Raw genomic sequence first — 27,675 nt, 5'->3', positions numbered from 1 at the left:
GAAGTAGGGACCCTAGGGTGTCCTTTATGCTTTCTAGTCAACTAGTTATAAAATATTTCATCTCAAATGACCTTCAGGAGGTCAAGAGAGTGAAGAAAATAGATATTTAAAACACCGAGCTTTTTCCATGTTCAGTAGTTTTGTGGGCTTACCTCATCACACCATTCTAAGGAGGCCAAGGTTTAAGGTTTGATTTTTAAACTGACACAGAAAAAGGCTGTCCCAAGGCCACAGATAGCACAGGCCACCCAAATGAGCATAGTTTTAGATGTGTTCTGTGATTCACACAGGGCTCCAGGGGAAAAGTGCTGAAGATCATCCAGAGCAGGGCACTCCCCTAGAAGGAAAAAGACTCAAGAGTTAGTGTTCTCCAGAAAAGAAGCAATTCATTTGTTCTCCATGAGGGGCACATTTTTTTTTCATTGCTGATTTCAGAACAAAAACTGTCAACCAAACCTTTTTGCCTCTTGTGGTCATTGCCCTTCTAGAAAATCTGCTAACTACTGAAACACTTTGTAGCTGTCCTTCAACAGTATCTAGAATGATACTCCAATTATCCAGGTCGTCTTTGTTCTGTTTAATACACAGTACTCTTCATTATTTCATTATGTATCATCTTATTTTACCTTGAGGGTTAACCATTCCTGTTATGCCATACTTGCTGCTCTATCCTGAATCTGTTACAAAGCAGATTGTCTTTATGTTTCAGTTGAATAGAACAGTAATACCGCCTTTTAGGAAAGTGATGAAGTTGAGGCCTGGATTCATGAGACTCTTGAGCCCAAGCATTTGAAAGTTGGGAATGGTTTTGTTGGAGTTCCAAATCAGGGACCAGTTATATATTTTTACAAGTATATTTTTGAGTTCTCAGGTTTGGGAGGAATAGAGGCTCTCTTAAGTCAGTGTGTGTGTGTGTGTGTGTGTGTGTGTGTGTGTGTGTGTGTTGGGGAGGGAGTTGTTACAGGGATACGTGTGGTCTGAAGCATACCTGGAGATAATAAGATCTGAGCAGCTAGGGACCTGCCGGTATCTTGGTCTCTTTTTCCATGGTCTTCTTGGCACTCTTATTTCATATTTGCTGCTCTCTTATTCCCTTATTACCAACTGGTCAGTCTCCTCTAATTCTCTAGCCCAAATTAAATAAGAGCCAGTTTTATTGCCCTTGCTAATTAGCACTAACTCCATTGTTAGAACCTCCTGTTAGGATGCCTAATGTATCACTAGGAAGTCTTTGGATAGACCACCCTATCACAGTTTCCCACTTCCAACCTTTTTTTTTTTTTTTTTTTTTTTTGGCTCCTGTGCACAAATAAACAGCCAAGTGTTGCTGCCCTGAGCATGATGGTATTATCCAAGACCTGACGACGGGACATTGAATTGAATAACTTCTAAAGCTTTTGTTACATTTCTTCTGCTATATTTATTTTATGTTAAAGTTAATTCACATTTTCATCGAAAGAATTTTTAATATGAAACACTTAAAAAAGAAAAGGAAAATTATAGTTCATCACCTACATATAAGCTATGACTGTCTTGCTGATTATTTTCCAGTCTGTGTGTGTAGTTTCATATAGTTGATTAATGTGTGACTTTATATTTTTTGTTTAACATTAGAGCACAGTTTTTGCTCATGCACATATTCTTTCAAAATGATTGTAATTCATAGCAATATATCATAGTATAAATATACTGTACATACTTAACTAATGTTCAACACTTAGATGGTTTTATCATTGCTTGTTCAAGTTTATTATCACCTCAGATAATTTTATTAAGACAGATTCTAGAAGTTTTCTTACAGAGTCAAAAAGAATAAGATTTTTAAAGCTTTTAATATGCAGTCTCAAATTGTTTTTCTGAAAGGTTGCTACAGTTTTTACTTTCACCAGCAGTGTATAAGAAAGCCTGTCTTGCTATACTTTCATACCATTGGATGACAGCATTTTAAAATGAGTCTCGTGTTAAAAAAAAAAGGTGCTTTCTTTGTTTTATTTATCTCTGGTTACTTATCCTAGTGATTATCCTGCTATTGTTGCTGAAGGAAAGTAGTTGAAACCTTAGCCATGCCTATGCAGAACGATTTGCCTTTCAGTTTTGACCATGTGAGATGCTAATCCAATGAACACCATGTCTCCTCCAGCCTTCGTACACAGAATTCGACATCAGTGGCAACGTCCTCGCTCTGATCTTCAACCAAGGCATGATCTGGTAGGCCAGCTGTTGGACAGCTTATCACTTACAGAAAAGCCTCCAAGGTTATTTTTGCACAAAGCACTGAATCTTGGTGTTCGAGGTGAACACAATCGAAGTCTAACTCAATATTTACTTTTGTGAAGTGGATGCCTGTAAATAGTTTTTGTTTTTTTCCATATCTTAAATGTCAGTCATCAAAGGTGTTGCTCTGTTTTGCAGGGCACTCCTTCATCAAATAATTGAAATCTATGTTTTGGTTGGTAGATTTATTTGAAGACTATATTTTTATATTTTGTGACACCAGGATTTAGTATTGAAACATTAATAATTACATTACTACATGTTAAATATGAAATAAATTAACCTAAGTCATTTCTGGGAGACCGAGTTTATTTTGTTGTCACTACTAAATATATTCAAAATGTAACTTATAGCTAATTTAAAAAATAATATTTTATCAAATCCAGAGTTTATCGATATGAAACACATGTTTTATGAAGGTCAAGTTAAAATATGATCTTCATTTTGTAACCATTGGCACATCGGAATAATTTTTTTTTCATGTGTGAAAGGTTGTCATATCTTTTGTCAAATAAAAGCATTCTCACTATAAACTTGACAGGTTAAGATGAGTCGATACAGTAGAAATCGTTTTTGAGTTTAAAAATTGAATCCTGACATCTGATTCATCTGGGGACCATGTGTCTTGGAAATCTGTCACTTTAGATTTCCAGCTTACAAGCAATTACTATCGGGCTACTTTATCCTGGGGACATGTGGCTAAAATAATATTATGCTATCACCCACACCATTGTGCTATTCACAAGTGCCAGTATAGACTCAGTTTCTGAACAAACTTCATATATTGCACAAATATAGCTGGCCTGAATTATTAAAACTTTGGGTGCTGGCAGACACTGGACCCCTCTGCAAATGCAAAAACTGTCTTGTTTCAGTCACACAAAGACCACCCTCAAGGGCTCTGTCATCCTCTCATGGGGACTGTCACATTCCTGTGCCTGACTGGATGAATCAATATGGAAAAGACACTATAAAAATATTATATCCTCCTTTGTCAAGTAGGTTTAAAAAATCTGATTTTTATACCTTTCCTTTCTAAATTTTCCAAGTATGATTGATATGTCCAGAGTCACTAAGGAAGGAAATGCATCCTTCATTTTCCAAGCAGTGGAAAATGTCAAAGTTAAGGTGGCCCAAGGAATGTCTACTGACACAGAAGTAAAGGGAGCAGCTTCTGTGGATTCTGAGCTTTCATTTCCTAGAGTTCAATTTGCTGTCATGGCAGAAAATGGCTAACACGGCTATGGGAGTAATGAGAAACCACTGTTCTATCAGTGGCTTTTATACAAAGTGTCATAAATCCCTCAGGCCTTGTGGGTACCATTCATGTAGACATCTGCTGCACGTCGATTGTGTTCTCTCAGAGTTAAGAAAACAGATTGGCCTAGAAATACATTTTTATTGTCAGAAAAGCTGTTATAATGGATGCCCTGATTGGTTTCACCTGTGATTTTGCAACTATTTTAGTCCACTATTGTTCATGTTGGAATTCTTAAATATCTAAAATGCTTTTCTAGTTCTCTCATGGGTAGATCCATTATCAATATCTCTGCGCTGTCATTTTCTATTTATTTATTCTTCAGACAAGTGGTCAAGCTTGCTTCTGGCTAGTTTGAAGAGACTATTAGAACAGAATTGCGTTTTTTGAGTATACAAAGATATTCACACTCTTCCAAGTTCCAGAAGCAAACTGACTATTATTCTATTATTTACCTTCAGGTCAATACTTGGCACAAATACTCTTTTCCTAACCCTAGGAGGCTGATGAGGGATGGGCATGTCATGTGGAGGGACATGTGGAGCAGGGATAATGTAAAATTAGTAGGTTCACTCTGCGCAAAGGTACTCACACACAGTCGTTCCATTATTTTATGACGAATGAGGATCTAATGCTTGAGTTTAATCATTTTCTACAGAAACAATGAAAATGGCACGGGGATTTTTTATTCAGTTCCATTGGCTTGTGACTGGAGACATTGAATTACTGCTTTTGGAGATGCTGAGTAGTGGAGGTTATTTATGCAGATGTTAACATCAACATTTATAGATAAAATCCATTTTGTTATGATTTGGCTGAATGATCAGTAATCTTCATTTATACACTTACTTTTTTAAATACACATGATGGTTTGTGCTAATATTTTTAAGTGATGAAAGCACGTAGTATCTTTATCATAGCAGGTTATGGAGAAATGGCAGAGAACACAGAGTGAGAGAGAAAAAGAGTTTGGACATTGCTCCAGCACCACTTCATTGGGTACCCTCAGGCCAGGTTTATCACCTTTTCTCCCCGACTTTCTCAGTTGATCAGATGTGAATAATTTACCTGACATGTGCATGTCACTGAAGTAATAAGGAGAGTTAAATAAAAGAAGCTTTCATTTTCTTTGATCTTCCCGGAAGAAAAGCATTTTATAAGGCTAAGGTATTACAATGATTTTTACTGACAGATGACAGGATCAAGTCTGGGTAAGGGACTTAGTGAGCCTAGATGATAAGTGATTTATGAGCAAAGATAGGATGAGCATTAACATTCAGATATTATGCCAGGACTTGTTTTTCTAGGTTATGGCTCTTGAGTTATTTGTTCAAAATGTCTTTGTGATATTTATTTTGAAATTTTAAAATTTATTTATAGATTCATGCACAAATAATAAGAATATACATACAAACAATGTGCATGTATATAGATACAAATATATGTGGCTTTAGGCAAGTCTCAATTTTGAATTATGTGCAAAATTACATTTTAGAATCGATTAAGTTATGCAGCAATGAAACAATCTCGAAATCTTAGCAGCTCATAAAAAGAACATGTTTAATGTGGGGTGGAAGAAGAGCTTTGCTCTTAGAACTTATCTTCACTTTGGAGCCACAGACAGATGGAATAGGATCCATCTGAAACATTGCTATCACAGTAGCAGAGAGAAGACAAGGAAAAACCACATAGGGGTTTTAAACTTTCTGCCCAGCAGTAAGACACCTACTTTCTATTCATACTTTATTGGCCAAAATAAGTGATGTCACCACCTGATTTTTAGAAAGACTCAAAGTTACATCAACAAGCATTGGTATTGTGGGATATAATCTAGTGCTTTGCAATTCTAACCCACTAGCTGGGATTATCACTTGCTTACTTGCTCACTTTTTTGGGGTTCCCTCTCTCTTGCTGTCCTGTAACAAAAATTCACTGTATTGTTTTAAAATCTATCCTCCCATTAGAAAAAAAAAATAGTTTAACTTCCTACAAAGTCTTTGTTCAATTCATTATGGTAAAATATCATTCAGATTTATTGTCTGATATCATGTCACAAAGAACCCAAATTGTGACAAGATTCCACTTTTCTAAGAAATGAGTTAACTTTGGGTTGGCAAAAGTTCAATTATAGTGAAAAATAATTTCTTCATCTAAATTTAAAATGTCTCTGTAATGTACCAAATTTCCATTGGATTGGCTAAACAACTATTCTACATATCCAGGAAGTACAAAATGCTAAACCTAGCGAGAAATGCTGAGGGCTTCACTATAGATAGGACAGTTTAAAAGACAGAGCTTCCTTTACATTTTTAAAATAAGTGCACATCTATCTTCTTTTTGATTTTGAAATAATAAATTGCTATTTGTATTGATTTATGATGCTAATGAATTTTCTCACCCAAGAAGAGTGAAACTTATTTTATTGAAATAATCAACTAAGCCATCAAGTAAAAGTGACCTTACCTAAGTGGTTTCCACCTAAAAGCAGTATTTTAAAATACCTATCAAAACTCCAAGACAAGCTGAAGTAAGAAAGTAAACAGATAAACTAAATTTAAATAACTGTGTCAATTTTTTTTTCAAAAACCTATAAGCTAGTTATAAATTTTCAACAAAACACTATGTTATCAGGCATAAATACATCTTTGCAATTGGCTTTAAAACACCATACCACCTACAAAGAGAAAATGATCAACATCAGAAAAAAAATTATTTAAATGTTTTCTTTCATTAAGCAAACATTTTATTTTCAATAGTGTAGTCATGGTCCACTGCAGCCTTCACCTCCTGTCATTAAGCAAAAACTAATTATTCATGACAAAAGTGATGAATTCAAACTTACAGTTTATTGGAATAGGAGCGACTTTAAGGGTTATTTTTAACAAGTTATATTTATAGATGTATTAGTCAATGATATGGGTGTTAAGAACAGTTAATTTTAGAATTAGAAGAAAGAAGTAAAAGAATTATAAATACTGTTTATTCTGTTGTAGTTTAAATTCACTAATGATAGTAGGTATAGTTAGTTAGCAGCATCTTATCTATGAAAGAATTATGATATGCAATTCCTGCAATAATGTAGAAAATGGCAAAATGTGTTTAGAAGATGGAAATAGATAAATGCAGTTTATAAAAAGGGTTTGTGTGGTTGAAAGTGGTGGTCAAGGTGAGGTGTGACTTTGCTTTGGAGTGGACTCAAAATTGAGCAGAGTTCTGTTTTCTTTCTAGGATGGGCTCCTTCTTTGCTCCCAGCCTCCCAGGCATCAATATCCTTCGACTCCACACATCCATGTACTTCCAGTGCTGGGCCGTGATGTGCTGCAATGTTCCTGAGGCCAGGGTCTTCAAAGCTTCCAGATCGAATAACTTCTACCTGGGCATGCTGCTGCTCATCCTTTTCCTGTCCACAATGCCTGTCTTGTACATGATTGTGTCCCTCCCGCCATCTTTTGATTGTGGTCCCTTCAGGTCTCTTGTTTTGAAATTTGACTTGGTCATGGTGTTCTTTCAGGGGTGGAGGTGGGAATGGCTCTTCATTGTATAAACTATTTTTATTCCCCAAACAATGTCCTTTTTGGTTGGTATAAATGAGACCCTTTGGGTATTCAGGTTCATTAGGTGACATGGAGATTCTTAGGCAAGCTCTATCTGTTTCCTCATTTGGGAATCATAAAAGAGGAAATACTTTATCCTTTTCCAGGCTCTGCCTGCGCAAACTATGATGAATCTGAGCTGTTTCCATGTTAGGGGATAGCTAAGAGCAATGTCTGATGACACTGATCTGAATGTGAGTTTGCCTGACTCAGGGCCATCACATCCAGTGAGCTATCGCTACTTCTCATGTGCATCAATAGAGAGAGAGAGAGAGAGAGAGAGAGAGAGAGAGAGAGAGAGAGAATACCCCACACTTTACCTAGGAAATGGAATCATTATTAAATACTAATGAGCATAAAGAGGGCCACCCAATTTGTTATCCAAAATGAAACATGCTAGCAAAAAAATTAAGGCTGTCCACATATATATTCTCTCCTAATTATCACTCAAGTCACAAAGGCTCCTTGATCCAATGCAGAGATGTACATTTCCACAGTTCTCAATGGCAGCGTTTTCTTCTCTCTGTGACACATATCAGAAAGCTAAGTCCATGGGATCTGGAGGATGAGGTTTCTTTCCCTAAAGGGCCTTAGAAATGATTCTACCACAAGTTCTCCCAAGAATATCTGCATGTTGAGTCACTTGCCAGCATGCACTTGAGCTATTTCTCCTTTTCAGTGAAGGAAATGAGACTGTAAAAAGCCATGTGGGCTGGGTGCGGTGGCTCATGCCTGTAGGGCCGAGGCAGGAGGATCACTAAGTCAAGAGATCGAGACCATCCTGACAAACATGGTGAAACCCCATCTCTACTAAAAATACAAAAATTAGCTGGGTGTGGTGGTGTGCACCTGTGATCCTAGCTACTCGGGAGGCAGAGGTGGGAGAATCACTTGAAGCTGAGAGGCGGAAGTTGCAGTGAGCCAAGATCGTGCCACTGCACTCCACCAGCCTGGTGACAGAGTTTCAAAAAAAACCCAGCCATGTGAATTATATGCATGATGCTGTAATGCCTACATATAAAATTCCCCCTTTATGTTGTCAGACCCAAGTTACTTGATTAAAGTCAAAAGGTTCATTGCTAAGAGACTAAGTATATGGGAGACATTTTCACTCTAACAGTAGACTGAGTTATTGCTTTGCCAGAAAACAGAGAAAATATTAAGCCAGCTGATTGAGCTAAACCAACTAAAGCTCTGTCTGCTCAGAAAACTGATGCTGACAAGCTGTGTGTGTGTGTGTGTGTGTGTGTGTGTGTGTGTGTGTGTGTGTTTCCAAGTGGGCTGAAATAAATAATGCAGACAGTGACATCTGGAGACTAAATATGAAATTACAGTTTTGATGGAGACATTGTCTCAATAAATCCCTAACCAATCTCAGAGTACAAAGTTCAAGAAATATGCCATTCAACCGCTTTAGTTAATTGCAAATTTTTCACACAACTTATTATCCAGGATAAGTTGAGGTGTGCATTAAGCTATTAATTGGAAGTTGATCTGTCTGTTAGGGCAACCACACAATGTAAATATGGATCTGGGTGGTGGTTACACAGATGCATTCAGATTTACAATACCATTGAGTTAGACATGAACGATGGTTGCACAATTTCAGCTTGTTAAGTCCTAACTCTTCTGGCTTTCCTTATGTCACACACTGATTTACTCTGATTTTTACTGAAAAAACAAAATAGTTTGTGTTAAGCCATAGTATCAGACTTTGACCAAGAGTTTTCTAATTGGCAAACTTAGGAAAAATTACTGCACATAAATCATCATTTTGAAATCAGGGAAATTTATTTTTTTATTATTTAAATTAGTCATTTATTTTTAAATTTTCATAGGTTATTGGGGAACAGGTAGTGTTTGGTTACTTGAGTCAGTTCTGTTGGGTTATTTGTGATAAATCAGGGAATTTCAATATTTTCAGTGGAGCACTCAGAAGGGATATCTCCATGCTATTTAGATTTTTTTTTTTCCTATCAGTTTCCTCATTTTGGAGCTAAAGAATGTGATGTTTACATTGTTTATTAGTCTGGACTTACAAGTTTGAAAGGATTGTTTTGCTCTAGAAAGGAAGTGAGAATGCTTGTATTAGTAGGTACCTCATGGTTTGTCATCTTTATGAGCCCTAAGTTTTAGGTGATTTGCTTAACCTTCCTGGTGAAGGTTGTCTGACTCTATCTGGCTCCTGGGCAAGCAACAATTTAGAAAGAATAATTTGAACTAGGTTACTGGAGGTATCACAGTGATGGCTAGTTGCTCTCCAGTGCAGGAAAGTTTTCAGGTAAGAGGGCTATAGTACATTCAATGAAGCAATTTGATGAGATATTCTAGCTTGTCTGGTTTTATAAGACCTGGCTAGAGAGGGTAAATTTTCCAAGAAAATATTCCAATAGGGTGGCAAATGGATTTATCTTAAAGAGTTGACAATTTTAAAACTATTTATTTGATGAGCAGATGAAGACAATCCTAATTGTTCTATCTCATTTCCTGACACTGATGTTTCCTTCCATCTACGTCAATAGTTCTAAACAATTTGTGGTTCTCTAGATTTTTATACACATCCGTGTTTACATTATGGCAATTTTATTCTTCATGTATATTCATCTTACTGCAAAGATAATATGTGCTTATGCTAGAAAACCTAAAAATTTTAGAAACATTTTTACATGAAAAGAAACGCTGCCCATAATCTCAGAAACCTGAAATAACAGTGTTTTAGCATTTTATATTCTGGTTTGCCTTTTAAGCATAATTTTTCATAACTGAGATTGTATGGATGCAGGATGTTTCTCAGCTCCTTTGCTGGACTCATAGCGCGTCACCCTGTCTACTTGGCCTGCTGTGGTTAACCCCTTATGGGAGGAAGTACGTGAGCAAGTGAGTGTAGGATCTGGCCAGACATGCCCTGCACTGACACAAGAGCATGCCCCAGGTGGGGCCTGTGGCCAGGCCGGGTGTGTCACCTTGAGGGGAATGCAGTGGTGCCCAAGTGAGGATACCCATGACTCTGAAGCCCCAGAGGGGGTGTTACAGTGCTTCCTAAGCTCCACCATCCTCAGCCCAATGGATGGCAGTGTGTTAGCAGCTCAGCTGGCCCCTTGCCTCATTACATGGGGCAGCTGCCCTCTGCCGGGGAGGGCAAAGGGCCAGTGTGACAGCTTTTCCTGAGTACCCACATTTGGTGGACCCTGAGCTCTTGTCCAGCATCCAAGAAGAATGAGGTCATACAGATTATTGAAAGATGGTGAAGGTGGAGAATTTTATTGAGTAATGAAATTGGCTCTCAGCAGAGAGGGGAGTTGGAGAGGGGCCAGGAGGGGCAGGTCATCTTCCCCGAAGTCAGGTTGTCTCTTCCCCAAAGTCAGGCTGTCTCTCCCCTCTACCAACTGAGTCTGTAGTCTTTACAGGCACAGGATGGAGAATGTGTGCTGATTGGTTTGTGAGTATGCAAAAAAGGTTGAAATGAAGATATCACTCAAAGTAGACACAACAGTATATTACATATACCTACCCTATCCTAATTGGTTTTCCCCTATATAGGGGATCAATCAAAGGAAAGTGCCCCAAACAGGAAGACAAGTTCTCAAACCGGCCCGAGGAGTTAACTTGTAGCTTGGCTTTCAGGCTTTAAACTGTCTTTGGCTCGGAGGTGGCATTTCACCGGGTACCTGCCCCTATCTGCCTAGGCATTTGGCTTCCTCCTGTTCCTATTAGTATGCTAGGTGCAGGTTTTTAGTTTTAAAAGTTAATATTATATTGTGACACTGCTATTATATTGCTCTTTTGCAATCATGCTTTATGCATCTATTTTTCTTAATAGTTTTGCTGACTTCTAGAGATTGGGCATAGAGCATTTTCATCTCATGGGTCTAGGACACAGTAAAGTGCTGATCAATAGTTTGAATTAATGAATGAATAATGTCTGCATATTGTGCGCTAAGCACTAGAGGAAACAAAGGGTTAAGTCCAGGCATTAAGCATTGATTCTGGTCCTGTGGAGCTTATCACCCAGCTGGGAAGACAGGCCTCCTCATAAGCTGTTCTAATCTAGAGTGGCACTATGCCTACAGCAGGACTATGGATAGGCACAGACAACTGGAAAAGAATTCTGAGTATATTGTATAATAACACACTTTGGCTAACCTGGCAGGAGAAGGCATTGCCAAGGATTTGCAGATGCTTTCAGAGTTTGTGTGTAATTAAGATATCTGGACTCCTTTGTTTGGTAACAGCCCTGACATGAAAAAGGTATACAAGAATGCCCAGGGTCTCAGAGGCTTTGCTTTGGGTCACAGTGGATGCTGAGAAGGCCTTTGTGGGTAGAGATAATTTAATAAAATTTGGATCCCCCCACTCTAACCACATTCATCAGCTATAACCTGAGGTACTAGAGAAGGGAGGAAAGAGGGTCTTATCTTTTTTGGTACTTTTAACTTGTCTGCTTATCCTGTATTCCATCTGGCTAAGGTTGTGTTGGGAAGTATGAACAATTAGAATGGAATGGTGAAAAATAAAACTTATTGGAATAGGGTATTATAATCTTATATTGCTTGTAAGCTTCATTCCCTCTTATGTATCATAGATCTTGAAAATTAGGGTGTAGAGCTTTAATTTGTGAAGCAAAACTTTTACCTCTGTAGTCTAACGACTACTGACAAAATACTTGGAGTCACTCTGTTTGAAGATAGTATTGGTTAGATCAGGAGAAAAAAAATAATAATCTGGGACTGACTTGTGTGTCTAACAATGACACACATTGGTAGTCGAAAATGCTTAAAGATTAAAATACAAAAGCAAAACTAAACATTATGTTAAATATTGCACCAACATTTATTCTGAGGATGCATACAATTTGGTGAAACCCAATCCAAATCTCTTCTGAAAATTCATCTTTTCATAGTAAAATAAATATGCATATATATATATATACAGAAAAAATAATGGTATTATGAATAGTATGGTACAATTCTAGCTATTCTATCTTAAGTCAAGACATCCTGTTCTCATCTTTCTAGTTTATAGATAGATACTGGCTGATAGTGGCCTTCATGGCTTTTAGCAGTGGAGCTAAGCTGGTATTCATTCAGGCCTGTCCAGGAGAAGAAACTGAGAGGGAAAGAACCCATTATTCGGTGTGGTTACCTTACCTATTAACACATCTGCTGAAGGAAGTCTGGTGGAAAATGAGATGGAAGCTATTGCGTGGAAAGATATTGGATTATATGTGGATTTTATTCCACTGGGCTATTTCTTGCTCTCATTTCCAAGGCTAATTAAAAATTAAGTGCACTGTTTACTTAGCTCAAAGAGAGTGCTCTCCTGCAAGAACAGCTGACTGAGAGGCAGACTTAGGAGCTATTTACAAAACATATTTCAAGAAAAATCTTAGAAATACAGTTTTTAAAAAATCTCCTCCTAAATATGTGGTTAATTTCATAACTGCTTTTAGTATATGTTTACATTGGGATCATATTTCTCATATCTTCCTCGTCTATTGACTACATGAGGTCAATGTGTCAGCAATTGTAACTAAACATCGGATTCCTAACCTGAAAGAGGACCTAAGCAGTAATGGGGAAAGAGTTACAGTTTTCTTGCTATAACCATAGTTTTTCCACATGTTCTTAATAAACTTCTCTCCCCTTTTTTAATTTCCCCAGTGGCAAAAATAGAATGTTTGAAGTCATTGGAGAGACTCTGGAGCATGATTTCCCAAGCTGGATGGCAAAGATCTTGAGACAGCTTTCGAACCCTGGGCTGGTCATTGCTGTCATTTTGGTGATGGTGTATGTGCTTTCCCTCCTCATAGAAAGAGGTTTTGTGATGTTCTTCCTGGATGCTTTCACTTTTCAGCTTTTTAAGCGCTCTCACTCTCCCTAAGGGTTGTGCTGTAACCTACCCAAATTCAACACTGATTACATGGTGATGAGAGGCTAAAATTCATGAGCCGTATTCTGATCCTATTGGATGTAATTCACAGCCATCTGCATCTGTCTTTGCTTCCCCAGGATTATAAGATTTGTTCCCAAGTAACCAAAATAATTATCTGTAAACAGCTAAACCAAGGGAAATATAAATGCTAAATGCTTAATCTAATCAGGACATTGAGCTTTCCCCAACAACCTGGCCTCCACCTCTTGTTCCATAAAACAGGTGGCTGTGAATATACAGAAATAATGAGCCTCTAAGTTAATATTCCCCTTGGGGGCCCTAAAGTCTATATTTTAGGGTCAAGGGCTTAAAGGATCTTAAAAATTGCCCTGTCCTTGTTATTAGAAGGCTGTCGATAACTGTGTGTTCACAATAATACAATCAAGGACCAGAGGGTCTTGGGACATTCCTATAGTCTGTCCCTTGAAACTCAGAAGTGATTTCAAAAGGGGAACTTGGCAGATTACTTTTGTTTTCATATAATGTTCATTGGCTTCTGACTCTTGGCCACCACAGATAAACTTAGATTCTAAGTAAAAGTATAGACTTGCTGTGGACTAGCCAAACGCAGTGTCTAGCTCTTCCTTTCAGTCCCCAAGTGCCTCCTACATAGAACATCCAGAACTGCCGTGACTCTCAGTCATTGGGTAAATATTAAACAACACCAAGGACACTTTAGGAACAAAGTTGATGCAAAGGATTGGGTTCATTTAAATAAAGGTAAGGTGAGGAAATCTCAGGGAGAGAACTCACAGTGGTTTACAGTAAATGAGCAGGGATTTTGACCCAGTTACTGTCATGATCACAAACCACATAAAGTAGTGAGGGCAGGTTTATCTTCTTCAATTTTATTACCTAAGAAATTGACTTACAGAAAGAAAGTGATTTTCCCTAGGCGAGAGAGAGAGTAAAACGGTCATAGTGTGACCTAAAGCAGATCCTTTGACAGTAAATCCAGTGCTCACTTCTTTTTACCAGGATTCTTTCTATGAGGGAGAGCTAATAACCTGAAGGGATAATTAAACAGTAAATCAGATTACCATTATATATTATATAACTTTGTAATGGTGTGCTATTAAGAATCTGATAGTAAATCTCTGGCACAGATGCATTAGAAAATGACCACCGAATACAGCATGTTTCCCCAGACGGCCTTTGAAACGATTTTCTTTCTCTATATTTCCATGATACAGTGGCTTCTGAGAGCATGTTAATCAGTATCCTGCGGCCTTTAAGAATCAAGGCCCTGTAGTGCTATAAGTGAGGTGTTGTTTAAAACACACACACACATATGCACACAATCACAATGTAAATGTCAGATTTTGTTACTATTTTCTTAATTTGTTAGGAGATATCTTTGTTTTTAAGTAAAGGAGTGGCATTGTTCAAATGCCTTAATCCAAAGATTTTGTAATTTGTCCTAAGAGTGTTTAAAAGGAACACTGCCTTGTTTCAGGCACTATTTTTACATCGACTCTTTTAATTCCCATTAACAGCCTTGAGAAGTTGGCTTCATTAGGCATACTATCAATAACACATTGAAGTTAGGTCCCAATCAAGTGACTAATAAGCGGAATTTAAACTCAGGTCTTCTTCACACTTCTTTTCTCCACTCACTTGCAGCACCAAACAGGGATCAGAATCAGTGGGAATTTCAGATGGGCTGAAAGCCATTTGTTACAGATGGTATAGACCCAGCCCCAGCACACTTTTTCTAATTAAAGGACCAGATAGCAGACATTCTAGGCCAAGAGGCAAAATTGAGGATCTAATTAAGTAATTATTAATATAACCATCTAAAGACAGAAAAACAAGTCTTAGTTCATGGGCCATACAGAACAGTCTGGCAGTCCTTTTCAGCCTGCAGGACCTAGTTTGCTTTTATCTGGACAGCCTGGTGAAAAGCTGGCAGCATGCCAAGTGTCAAATAGATGTCCTGAAAGGTTGATTGTAGCTCTGAGGTTCTGATTTAAAACTCAAATTTTAGTTTATTACTTATTTTATTTTTTTCAAATTCTGAAATCTCCTCTTCTCCTTTATGGGGCCCATACAATTGGTTTAGCTTTTTATTACCTGTATTTAGAGAATTGTACTAGTATTTTGAATTTCCCCTAGTGGATGATATTAAATTAACCTGGATAGTTTTTGGGTATCTAAGCGAACTTCAGGTTAGTTCTCTGCAGGCAGTTTCATTCCTTTGGAGACTAGGAAAAGATTTGTGAGGAATACTTATTTCATGTGCATTACAAGGCAGAAAAACATAGTGGATAAATAGAGAATTCCAGAACTTAAAATGACTTGTGGAATCTTTGAGTTCATCCTCCAAATCCAGGAACTTTTCTAAGAAAATCCTTATAATACACCACACACACACATTTATCGAGCACCTATTTCATGCCAGATATTGTCCTGCATGCTTTTATGTATGTAATTTTAGCTAAATTCCTATCACTCACATAAGAGATAAACAAACTCAGCCAAACCATATGAATAATTATGGTGCTAGAATCAGATGACTCATAAAGAATACTGTCTTGCATTTTGGGGAGTAGAGGACATGTGTTCAATATCCAGTTATTTGCAGCAAAGAGTAATGTAAGTTACCTTTTCTACTGCATTTTTTTCTTTGTTTGTTTGTTCGTTTTGCGTTGTGAAGATAAGCATATTTATTTTTACAGAATTGTCTGGCTAGAATTTGCCCTTTCTAGAATGTAAATGTCATTTAAAATCCAAGAATATTCCTTTATACAACATTTTCTTTTTGAGGGAGAAGGAAATGCAAACAATACATTCTACGGAAAAAATTCCATGTTCGTTATCTATGCCTATGAGGATTATATTCTTAGCTGCAAAGGCCAAAGGACAAAATTTAAGGCAGAAAGTAGTTTTCCTTTTTGTACAACATATTCCCTTAAACTGCAGTAGGTTTTCAATTCTCTGGGATGCCACTGCCATCCATTTAAAATGCTACTGTCAATTGTAACTTAAACTGATGTTAATACATTACCAGGAAAAAGCTAACATTAGGCAGTGTGAAATAGCAGAGCAGGCTGTGGATCAGGAGCCTTGGACCCCAACTTTCCAACTTCACCCCAGCTTCATCCCTCTGTCATCCTGAGTGTGTCTCTTTACCTCTGGACCTCAGCTTTTATCTATAAGACAAGAGATTTACGGTACAAAATAGCTTAATGTTCATTCCCAGGCTGATATTTCATAACTTAGTTAATGTAAATTTAAAATGTATTCTGGGGAACTGAAAAATACCCTAAATCATATACTTTTTTCTTTTTAATTTAGTTTGACCATCTATTATCTCAATGCTACTGCCAAGGGCCAGAAGGCAGCAAATCTGGATCTAAAAAAGAAGATGAAAATGGTAAGATACAATTTATTTCATAGAAATATTATCTTTACTAATGTAAGCAGTAGAAAACACTAGGAAATCTAATTTTTTTTCTCTCATTTTTTATTGTGTAGCAAGCTTTGGAGAACAAAATGCGAAACAAGAAAATGGCAGCCGCACGAGCAGGTTGGAGATAGGTTTATGTTTGCACTTTTTCTTTGCCTTTTTATTTTGCTTTTTCTCCATTGGATGACAAGTGGCATTATTGCCATCAGCAAGTCATTCCACAGTCCTCACCCTCCACCTTTTTAGCCCTTCTCAGGCATCACATCCAGAGGATTTGGTTGTTTTCTAATTAGAGGGAAAAAAAAGAAATGAAAATGTTGGCATGTAAACTTGGCAGGAGTAATTTTTGAAAGTGACCTTGAAAATGCACAGAAAATGAAGATGTCCTCCATATAGTCATATACAAACAGGAGATACAAATGCAGATGCTCTCCTGCCCATGTTGACTATTTTCATACATGCAGGGATATGCTGAGAAGATCCCAAGAGGATCCTCTGGAGTTTCCACCACTGATTGCCAGAATCCCTTTCTAATTTATTAAACTTTCTTTTTTCTTTCTTTTTTTTTAAAAACCTCTTTAACTTTAAAAATCTTAGAATAAAGCAAACTTCTAGCTGCCAAAATTAATACTATGCTTTGAGTTCCCCATGCAAAGGTGATACCTATGAACTTTAGTAAAAATCTTTTCCAACTTTTCCCTCACTCCTAACTTTAAAACTCTTTCTATTAGTAGGACTGTTTCCCCACTGTAAGTAATAAAACACTCAAATTAGTTTAATGAAGAAAGAGTAATTTCTTTGACCACACAAATGCAGGGACATGGTAGGTATGGCTTCAGGCCACGGTTTTTTTTTTTGTTGTTGTTGTTATGATCTGGCTCTGTGGCCCAGGCTAGAGGGCAGTGATATGATCTCAGCTCACTGCAGCTTCAACTTCCCAGGCTGAAGTGATCCTTCCTCCTCAGCCTTCTGAGTAGTGGGGACCACAGGTGAACACCACCATGCCCAGCTAATTTTTAATCTTTTTGTACAGATGAGGTCTTGCTGTGTTTCCCAGGCTGCTCTCGAACTCCTGGGCTCAAGTGATCTTCTCCTTTTGGCCTCCCAGAGTGTTGGGATTACAGGCATGAACCACTGTGCCTAGACTTCAGGGTGGTTTTTATTCTTAGAAGAGGGTCAGGTCTGAGCCCGCCTCTCTGGGAATCTCTAAAGCTAACCTCCTTTCACATTGGCTGACCTTTATGGCAGCAGGAGTGGATGCAGCAACTTCCAATGCCATGTCCTCAAACTGTAAAACTTCTTTCCTAGAAAGTCCTCAATCTCTCCTTCTTTCAGATTGGCCCCAAATGGGTCATGTGTCCATTCCTGTGCCAGTCACTGTAATTTACCATAATTGTCTGAGTCAGGACCCGCCCTTGAAGCTGGGATTGGTCAGTCTTCCTGACACATGAAGTGCAATGGGGAGGGCACACCTACCTAAGAGAAGAGGACAAAGATGCCGTGTGGCCCCAAACAACATGTTTAAGACTTGCTTTTGTGGCCTTCTTCATGCTTAGCCTTTTTCTTTTTCCTCTCTCTTTTTTATCTAGCATGCAGAAATGTAAGGCTGAATGCTGGGTACTGAATTAAATTATTACAGTGATGTACAGTTATCAGACTTTTTAAATAAAATTTTTAATTTTTCTTTTTTTTTTGAAACGGAGTTTCACTCTTGTTACCCAGGCTGGAGTGCAATGGTGCGATCTCGGCTCACTGCAACCTCCGCCTCCTGGGTTCAGGCAATTCCCCTGCCTCAGCCTCCTGAGTAGACGGCATTACAGGCAGGCGCCACCATGCCCAGCTAATTTTTTGTATTTTTAGTAGAGACGGGGTTTCACCATGTTGACCAGGAGGGTCTCGATCTCTTGACCTCGTGATCCACCCACCTCGGCCTCCCAAAGTGCTGGGATTAATTTTTCAAATCAATGCTGCATGTGTGCATAATTTAGAGTTTTTTATTTAGAGTTTCATAATTCTATAAAGTTTATCATGAAAAACACCATCTTCTTCCACCTCCTACATTAATTTTGCTCTCTTCCCCTCCCATACACTCAACTACCCCAAGACACTTTCAATTTTTAACTTGATTTTTAGATATTTATCTCCAAATTGCCTAATTTTGTTGTAATTTCTTGACTTTGAAGTGTTATCTATTAAAATTATCTGTTGTAGTTAATAATGGAGATAATAACTACAATAGAGATAATAAATTTTAATAGGTAATACTTATAACATTTTTAGACTCTTGCCCCAGTCTCTTTATGCATTCTACTATGTAGTTATGTTATTATTTTGGTTAGGCCAATATACATTATTATGGACACACAATGTCTTCACAGCTCGGCTAAATAGTAAACTATGATAGTTGTGCATACTTTTAAATTTTCTCAGGATTTATAATTTCTCTTTTTAAACATTTTCTTTTTTATATATATTTTTCAGTGATTCTTTTAATTTCCATATCTCTGTTATTGATTGAATTATACTCTCAATATATTCAGATATACTGGGTTATTGATCTATTTCATTGCCTTGGAGAAATCTTTCCCAGAATCTTCTGAACTTCTCCAATTTCAGCTGGTGTATGGGCCACAGCTGTTGTCCTTTCATTTTTCTTCACTGTCATTCAGCAGGATCTCTGTCACTCTGTCCTGTTTTGGATATCGTGTTTTCCATTGTCTCCAACTTCCCCTGTTTTGCTGTGCTCACATTTTGTGGGAAAGGGTGTGTGAGAGGCAAATTTTCTAAGACCATGTCTGAAATTGTCCTTCTCTTACTCTCCCTTTTGACTGATAGTTTGAGTGTCAAAAATACTCATCTAATTATATTAGAAATAATATCCCTTCAGAATAATATTTTTTCAGAAGTTTCCATTGCCTTCTATATGCCACTATTGCTCTTGAAAAGTTTAAAGCCATTGTGATTCTAGCCATTTTTGAGCAAGTTGTGTTTTTGATTGTCTGTTTGGTTTTTTCCAATCTGGAAAGGGTCTCTTTATCTACATGTTCTGAATTTCATGATGATGTGTCTTGCATGGATCTATTTTTATTCCTTGTGTACTCATCAGTGGGTTCTTCTGCTATTTGGTTGCAGGGAATTTTTATGAATTCTTTCCATTTTCTGTTGTTGCTTTTTTCTTTGCATATAGAGTTCCTATTTTTTATTTTTCATCCTTACATTCCCCTTGTCTCTTTGCTTTACTCATGAATATTTCCTTATCTTTAAATTTTAACATTTCTCTTTGCCTCTTCACTTTTGCTATCATAATTTTAGTTTCTGCAAGCTGTTTTGTTCTTAATTCTTCTTTTTTAAACTGCATGCTGTCCTTGTTCAATGGCTGCAATGGCTTGTTTTGTCTTTATGAAAATATTAATAACTCTTTTTGATGTGTTCTGGCCTTTGATAGTCTGTTTCCTCTAAGCTGTTTTGTCTTTTCTTTTCCCCCTGCTTGGTGATCCCCTGCTTTGTGACTCTCAGCTCATATTTCAAGGTAGGATACATAGGTGGGTTTGGAAGCTCTAGGCAAGTGGGTGGGGATCGTGGGGAGATCCTCATTGGAAGACTCTGCCTGGGCTGCTGCTGACCCCCTTGTCAGTATTTTTAGGCTTTTCCTTTTAGGCTGATCAGATTCCTCAGAAAAATTACTTCTGAAATCCTGCCCTGAGAGCAAAGGTTTGCCCAGCAAACCTGTAGCACCTGCGTGGGAAAAACGACACGGGCAGGACTCAGCGCTCAGCCTACAAATGCTCACTTAGCCCCTGTTTTTACTGCTGCACTTCTTGTAGTTTTCTAGCCCAGACGCATCTCTATTTTACTCTTTTTAGAAAAAAAAAATTATTCTGGCCTTCTGCCAGATTAAAGGCTGGGGTTGAGAGGGGAGCAATTATTCATTTGTACCAAGTGAAGCCGATCTCAGATCTCAGACTTTTAACTGCTGCTGCTTTTGTTGTTGTTGTTGTTGTTTGAGACGTAGTCTCGCTCTGCAGCCCAGGCTGGAGTGCGATGGTGCGATCTCAGCTTACTGCAGCCTCCGCCTCCCAGGTCAAGCAGTTCTCCTACCTCAGCCTCACTAGTAGCTGGGATAACAGGCATGCACCTGACACATTGTTAATTTTTAGTAGAGACGGGGTTTCACCATATTGGCCAGGGTGGTCTCGAACTCCTGACCTTGTGATCTGCCCTCCTCGGCCTCACAAAATGCTGGGATTACAGGCGTGAGCCACCACTCCTGGCTACTGCTTAGTTTTTTAATAACCCCACCCCTTTGCCCCACCAAGCTTGACTGCTTCTTAAATGGACAGCTAAAACATCCTCTTTGTATTGGTTCCTGACGTCCAGAGGTACTCGCTGTGAGTTACTGAGAATTGTGGAGATTTTGTGTGTAGATTATGTTGCTTACTGTCTTTTTCCTCCCCTGGCTTAGCCTTTCAGTTGCTTAGAATTGATAAGTCATGTATCATTAATCTGTCTGCTTTCCAGCTTCTAAAATTTTATCATCGTCTCTTTTTCTATTCTCCTCTTCCTTGTAGGTTTATGCAACCTCCTCCATCCTCCTCCTCAACACCCAAAAATTTCTTGACTGTCATGTTTGTGAAAGGGTGAAAGTTCAATTCAACGTATTTACCTCTGCAGTTTAAGGAAATCTTTGTATTTCCTACACCAGGAGAGCAATGGTTTTATCTCCATCTTCACTCTGTTCATCCCACAGTGCTTACCTAGGTATTATTTTTAAATGGAGTCTGGGATGGAGTCTACCTTAGTGGGAATTGATTAGAATTGTCTAGTGTTTGCAGAAGATGAGGTGGTTGAAGCACAATCATCACACATACGAGCAGTGCTTTTGTATAATTTAATGTCATCAAATTAGTGGTTAAGAATGGAAAATTCTGAGTTATAAGATCTAAATTCTAATTAAGGCTTATTGTTATCTTTATTATTTTAAATGATAATATAATGCTAAGGCCTGCTATTCATCTGATATGTTTTCATAATGTGTATGGGCCACCCAGTAAATACCTACTGAATATCTACTGAAAAATAAGGAACTCATTTATTGAAAAAATATGAAAGGAATACATTTATCTATTCATCACATAAGAAATAATCTATAAATGTTACCAAAAAAAGTAGTACTTTCATTCTCCCTTGTTTAGAATTTGTGAAGACTTTGCAAACAGAAACATAGAAATATTTTGAACATAAAAATGCTAAATATTATGGGACAATACAGATTTCTGATTTCTGGCCACCTCATTCAGAACCACTAAGCACACTGAAAGCTACATTTTTATTTGCCTCTTCTTCATCCTCTTCATCTTCCTCTCTCTCTCACTGTTTTTTTGTTTCTTTTTTTTAACAGCTGCAGCTGCTGGTGGCCAGTCATAAGTATCCGGCGAGCCCAGAAAAGGTTCACTTTGCGTTGCTGTTTCAAATCTGTGAAAGCCCAGCGAACAAGCACTGTGGAGCTTCTGTTTTCCTGTTCTACCCCTGATGGATTTTCAAGATCATGCTGGGCAATCAAGGCATCATCAATCCTACCTGGGCAAAAAGAATCTTCACCTTATTCCAAATTCAGAAACTGTTTCTGTGCAGCGACTCTCTCCCCTGCTCCATTTTGTGACATTTTTTTAAACCAATTGAGTTTAGAAGTGGGTGTGATCCAGCAATACAATTTACTGGTTTAGTTGGTGGATTAATTAAAAAGAAATTGCTTATATGAACTCTCATTTTTATACATTTCTTTTGCCTTAGTTTTCTTAAACGGAGAGCAGAAATATTTCATCCCTTCTCCTCTAAGTTCAGAAATATCTGCAAAAAGTACTCGTTGTAATCATTCATTAACTCACTTTTTGAAACCAATACCTTATTTTCTCTTTTTTTCTACCCGCTTCCCCACCTATGCCCCCCACAAATATATACCTGAAACCTTTGTATTTTGTGCTGGGTTCAGTATGAAGAGAATAGGCTTTTTATAAATAAAAATCCTATGTGAATTGGGGCCTGGATAGTACCGAGTTGAAGACCTCTTACCTTGAGACGGTACAGGAGTCTTATACAGCCTAGCTTTTTATGAGTTAAAGTTAAAAAACAAAAGGGAAAGATGTCATAAATGACTGCTGTTCTCTCAGTCTGCTCATGCTCATTTGTCTTCCAGTGATTATGTTATTAGCGGTGAATCCATACAGGTTTCCATCAAACTTGATACGATTCTTGCCTCCTTAGAGGCAAGAATCAGTAGATGATGATTGAAAAGAAGGAGAAACTCTATTGGCCATAGAATAATTGCACTGTTTCCCTGCCAATTCTAAACTTTATTCCTCTGGTTATCTTTTTCAGATTAACTTTCACCCTTAATAGTATCACTCCCTTTTTAGGATTCTTCGGGCTCTTATGTCTTTAATTCAGAGTCTATTATTTATATAAATTTTCATGTGATTTGTAATGGTTCCTTATTATTTTTGAATGCATGGATTATCTTTCTTGTCCCTATTGTAAATTCTCTGTGAGCAGGGGTTGTATCTTCTAACTCTCTTGTATGCCTAGTATAGCGCTGTGCACAAGTAGGCGCTGGATAAATGCTTGTTAATTAAATCGAATCAATTTAACTTACAGCAATTGCATTATGAGACAAAAATTTCTGTTTGCATGAAAAAATGTTACTATGGTGTAAGAAATGAATTATTTATTGATAGGCTGAGTTTATTTAATTAGATTATAATGCAAATGAATAAATAAAGCTAGTGTTTATTTCTACTTGGATCATATTTGCACTGTGTAGTAGTAAGATTAGCAAATTGATTTATTGTTTTGTCATATTTACAATGTGGATTGCACTTCCTTCTCTTGATCTACTTCATAAGAATGATGAGAGATGAAAAACTGTTTCCCAAAGACATTCATCTCCTAAAGGCCATATACTTTTTTTTTTTTTTTTAAGATGCAGTCTTACTGTATTGCCCAGGCTGGAGTGCAATGGCGCCATCTCAGCTTACTGCAACACTGCCTCCTGGGTTCAAGCAATTCTTCCTGCCTCAGCCTCCCAAGTAGCTGGGATTACAGGTGCCTGCCACCATGCCCGGTTAATTTTTGTATTTTTTAGTAGAGACAGGTTTCTCCATGTTGGCCTGGCTGGTCTTGAACTACTGACCTCAGATGATCCACCCGTCTCGGCCTCCCAAAGTGCGGGAATTACAGGCGTGAGGCACCACACCCAGCAGCCAAAGTACTTTTGAATGAATGAATATTCATGTTATAATCATTCAGACATGATATGCCAAGTTTCAATATTTCTATAAATTAAAAAATATGTTGGAGTTTCATAGCACCTAAACACTCACCTGATTTAAGTTAAGCAGTTTTAAAAATTTTAACCATTTCGGTCTCCAGAGAATTGTTGAAAATGTTTTCATATTACTATATAGACAAGAATCTGAAGCAGTGAAGACCAATTCCAAAACCGTTTTATGGCTATTCAGAAAATAGCCTTCCACTAGGATGATCTGATTGCTATTATTTATTTATGTATCTTCGTTTCCATATTTAATAATCAGAGCTCTTGGAGAAATTTAGAAGGCAAAGAAGCAAACAAAAATCTGTACTTCTTACTCTTTCTGAGAAAAATAAAAAAGCTCTAAGAAATATATGCAAAAACTAGATTTATCTAAAGAGCTTTGCTATTCATTTGAAAAACTAAGAAATTGCATTTCAACATATTCTTTGAATTATTTAGGCTTCTCAGAGAAACACATAGTTAAGCTTTATCGGGGGGTTATATTAACAAAACGTTGACCTAAGCTATGTTTTCTTATTCTGATGGAGCTCTACAAGTATGAGAGCCAGGAATATAAACAAAAAAAATAAGTAAGCAGGTTTTCAAAAATAAGAGGCTCAAGAATGAGATTGGCATGTGTTCTCAGCTCTCAATGCACATATGCACTTGCATTCTTGGAGGAAACTTTGAGACCTAACCTTGATGTTAAAAAAAACCCCACAGAACTATAGTCATAGCCTTTATTCCCATATAACTCCTATAAGAAGGAAATGCCATTATATGATGGCATCAGGACTTCTCAAGCCTTGTCATGAGATACCTTTTTCTCAAAGTTCTTTTGTAATGGATTATCTTGGCTATTTGGCCTCAAATGGACCAGCTGCCCTTCTCCAGGACTGATTTTGATGACTCAGTAGTTATAAATAATGAAAAAGAAGTGTACATAAAATACTTGTCCTCTTCTGACAAGTTAGATATTGTATCATACACGTTTTCTTCATATATACAACAAAGAAGTTTTTATACAAAATGGGGATGGTTGTTTAAAAATTTATAAAATGGTACATATTAATGATGGCACATTTGGAAAATGCTAATAAAATAAAAATGTAAAAGAACTCCCACAATTCCACCATGCAAATAACTTCTATTAACATTTTTTTTTCAAATTTGCAATTATATATGCATAGACACAATAAAATAGCATGGATCATAAGATATATCTAGTTTTATCCCACTTTTAATTAAGCATTTTCCTATGTCACAAAAATCATTTCAGAACATCTTGTTATAAAATATTCCTCTACATTAATATAGCATAATTAGTTTATTCTACTTTGTACACTTAGATAATTTAAAGATTAAATTACAAAGATTAACTTTACATTAAAGTAGAAAGATTAACTTTAAATTTGAGTCCTTTTAGAACAAATTTTTATGTAAATGCATTAATTGTCAATACAGACATTTAAATCAATATATACACATTTCAAGGCAGTTGTGGTCAATATATGAATCAATTATGTTACTACTACTTAATAAGTTTTCTATTTCATAGCAATGAGCCTTAGAAGTCACTAAATTTTTTCTCTTGATACTGTTTTATTTGTGGTTACATAGAAACTCTATAGGAATTATCAGTTTTCTTTTAAAGAAGTTTTAAGGTTAGGAAAATTTTTAAAACCATTATTTGGAAGGCAAATCTCACACGCTACATAAGATCGAATATCATCTACATCTGATAACCAATCCAAAGTGCCACTATGAAATTAACTTTTTTCTGTTGAATTAACAAATCTTTGGTATTCGTTATATTTATGTTTTGATTTAATTATTAAAAATAATCCAAAATTATTCTTTTACTCAATGAAAACAATTTTGACTAAACACAAAGTTTCTCAGGCATAATCTGGGGGAGGGGGCGAACTGGGATGCAGATACCAGTACAGAAGTTGCAGCACGCAGGGAGGTGTGAAACCTGAAAACCCTGCTTGCTTTCTCAGCAGAGAGGCTTGTATCCTAGGGCTATTTCTCAGCCTTGCTCACCAGCTACCTCTCAGTAAACTCAGTGCTGTTGGTGGGGCACAGTGGGAGAGAGAGACTCACCTTTCAGACTACATGAAATCTGGGTGAGACCTGTCGATGCTGGCTTTCCCTTACTTCCCTGGTGACCTGTATGAAGCAGCAGAGGCAGCTATAATCCCCCTGAAAACATAACTTCATTGGCCTGGGAGCCACACCTCTGTCCCCCACAGCAGCCACAGCAAGCCTCACCCAAGGAGAGTCTGAGCTCAAACGTACCTAATCTGGTCCCCACCTGATGGTCTTTCTTTACCTGTGCTGGTAGCCAAAGACAAAGGATATCATCTCTTGGGAGCTCTATGGTCCTGCCCACCACCTGAGAAACCCAAATTCTTTTCCAGGCCACCTTAGGGCAAACTTGTATCTTCCCTATATTACTGTAGCTGGTGCTCTCTTGAAAGTGCCACCTCCTGGCCAGAGGCCAACTAACACAAAACCAGCATGCTAGAGAAAACCACAACTAAGGATCCTCAGCGTACACTTCACTCCCCTGCTACCTCACCAGAGCAGATGCTGATATCCATGGCTGAGAGACCTGAAAATGAATCACATCACAGGACTCTTTGCATACACCCGCCCCCCATACCAGCCTAGAGACCAGTAGCTCTACTGGGTGGCTAGACCCAGAAGAGAAATAATCACTGCAGGGTGGCTCTCGGAAGCTCCATCCCTAGGGGAACTAGGAGAACACCACATCAAGGGAGCACCCTGTGGGACAAAAGAATTGGATCAGCAGCCCCTTGAGCCCCAGATCTTCCCTCTGACATAATCTCCTCAAATAAAGAACTAGAAAAACAATTCTGATAATATTGAAGGAGCAGACCCAGGCATCTGAGATCAACTGCCCCTTTGACTATCACACTGCATTTCAATAGAAGAAAAGACTGACCGACTGGCGCCTCCTGTTTCACCTTCATGTAGGTGGCAGGCTTGGCCTTCGGGAAACTCTCCAGAAGGCATTATTTTTTCTTAAAACAGGATCAAACCAGAAATCTTTTCACATGTGAGTCCTAAAACTGTAACCAGAACCCTTTCATATGTGATTCCTGAAGCTGTAAACCGAGACCCTTTTCATATGTTATTTCTAAAGCTATAAACCTAAGATTTTTCCATGTGTAATATCTAAAGTATAAGCCTATATAAAGGTGGAGACTTCCTTTGTTAGACAAGTTGAGTTTTGGACAAATTATTGCTCAGGCTCCTGGGCCAAATAAACTTCTTCCTTCTACATTCGTTGTTCAATCGATCGGTTTCCTGCGGCCACTCCTGCTACATTTTTGATGCCTGGGCCAGGAAGTGAGTCTCTGATAGCAGATGGCAGGAAAAAGTCTCTCAGGAGGTTTGCCTAACCCTGTGGAGCATCCCTGTGTGTGTACAGGGGGAGGGGCTCCTGCTCACTGGGGCGACACATCCTGAGAGTGCTCCCTGGCAGGTGTTTGCCCCGTGGAAAAACCTCACCACAGCCAAGCAGGGAGGCCCTGGAGTGTGGATCCACCCAGTGGCTGAACACCAAGAAGAAACGAGTATTTGGAACGTCCAGACCACTGAATATTGTAAGATTGAACCCAGGAAAATAGTCAACCCCATTTTGGGTGGAGGCGTGGCCTGATCACCCAAGGGTGCCAGATTCATCACTTTTGAACGTGGTTCTCTCTCTCTCTGTAACTAACCTCGGAAGCTTTTTGCTTATGGTTTTGAATTGGAAGGAGAGCAATTGTGTGTGTGTGTGTGTGTGTGTAGATGTGTTTGAATGGACTCAGTCGTGAAAGGTATTGGGCCCAATAGGTAGGGCCTCATGTGTCGAACAATTTGTAAAAAT

General features: G+C 37.9%; 1 protein-coding gene across 1 annotated transcript in view; it reads left to right on the top strand.

Annotated features, from left to right (window-relative positions):
- Positions 1-23,263, top strand: part of TMC1 (transmembrane channel like 1) — a 135,876-nt gene extending 112,613 nt beyond the window's left edge. Inside the window, exons 13-18 of the mRNA XM_035302443.3 lie at positions 2,141-2,208; positions 6,761-7,000; positions 12,786-12,911; positions 16,354-16,432; positions 16,534-16,585; positions 21,864-23,263. Coding sequence (XP_035158334.3) covers positions 2,141-2,208; positions 6,761-7,000; positions 12,786-12,911; positions 16,354-16,432; positions 16,534-16,585; positions 21,864-21,889 — 591 coding nt within the window. The 3' untranslated portion in view covers positions 21,890-23,263. The remainder of the gene's footprint in view (positions 1-2,140; positions 2,209-6,760; positions 7,001-12,785; positions 12,912-16,353; positions 16,433-16,533; positions 16,586-21,863) is intronic.
- The last annotated feature ends 4,412 nt before the right edge of the window (positions 23,264-27,675 follow it).

The sequence above is a fragment of the Callithrix jacchus genome, chromosome 1 (assembly GCF_049354715.1).
Source record: "Callithrix jacchus isolate 240 chromosome 1, calJac240_pri, whole genome shotgun sequence".
Taxonomy (NCBI): Eukaryota; Metazoa; Chordata; class Mammalia; order Primates; family Cebidae; genus Callithrix; species Callithrix jacchus.
Note: the sequence above shows the minus strand (reverse complement) of the source record. Positions and strands in the feature narration are given on the sequence as shown.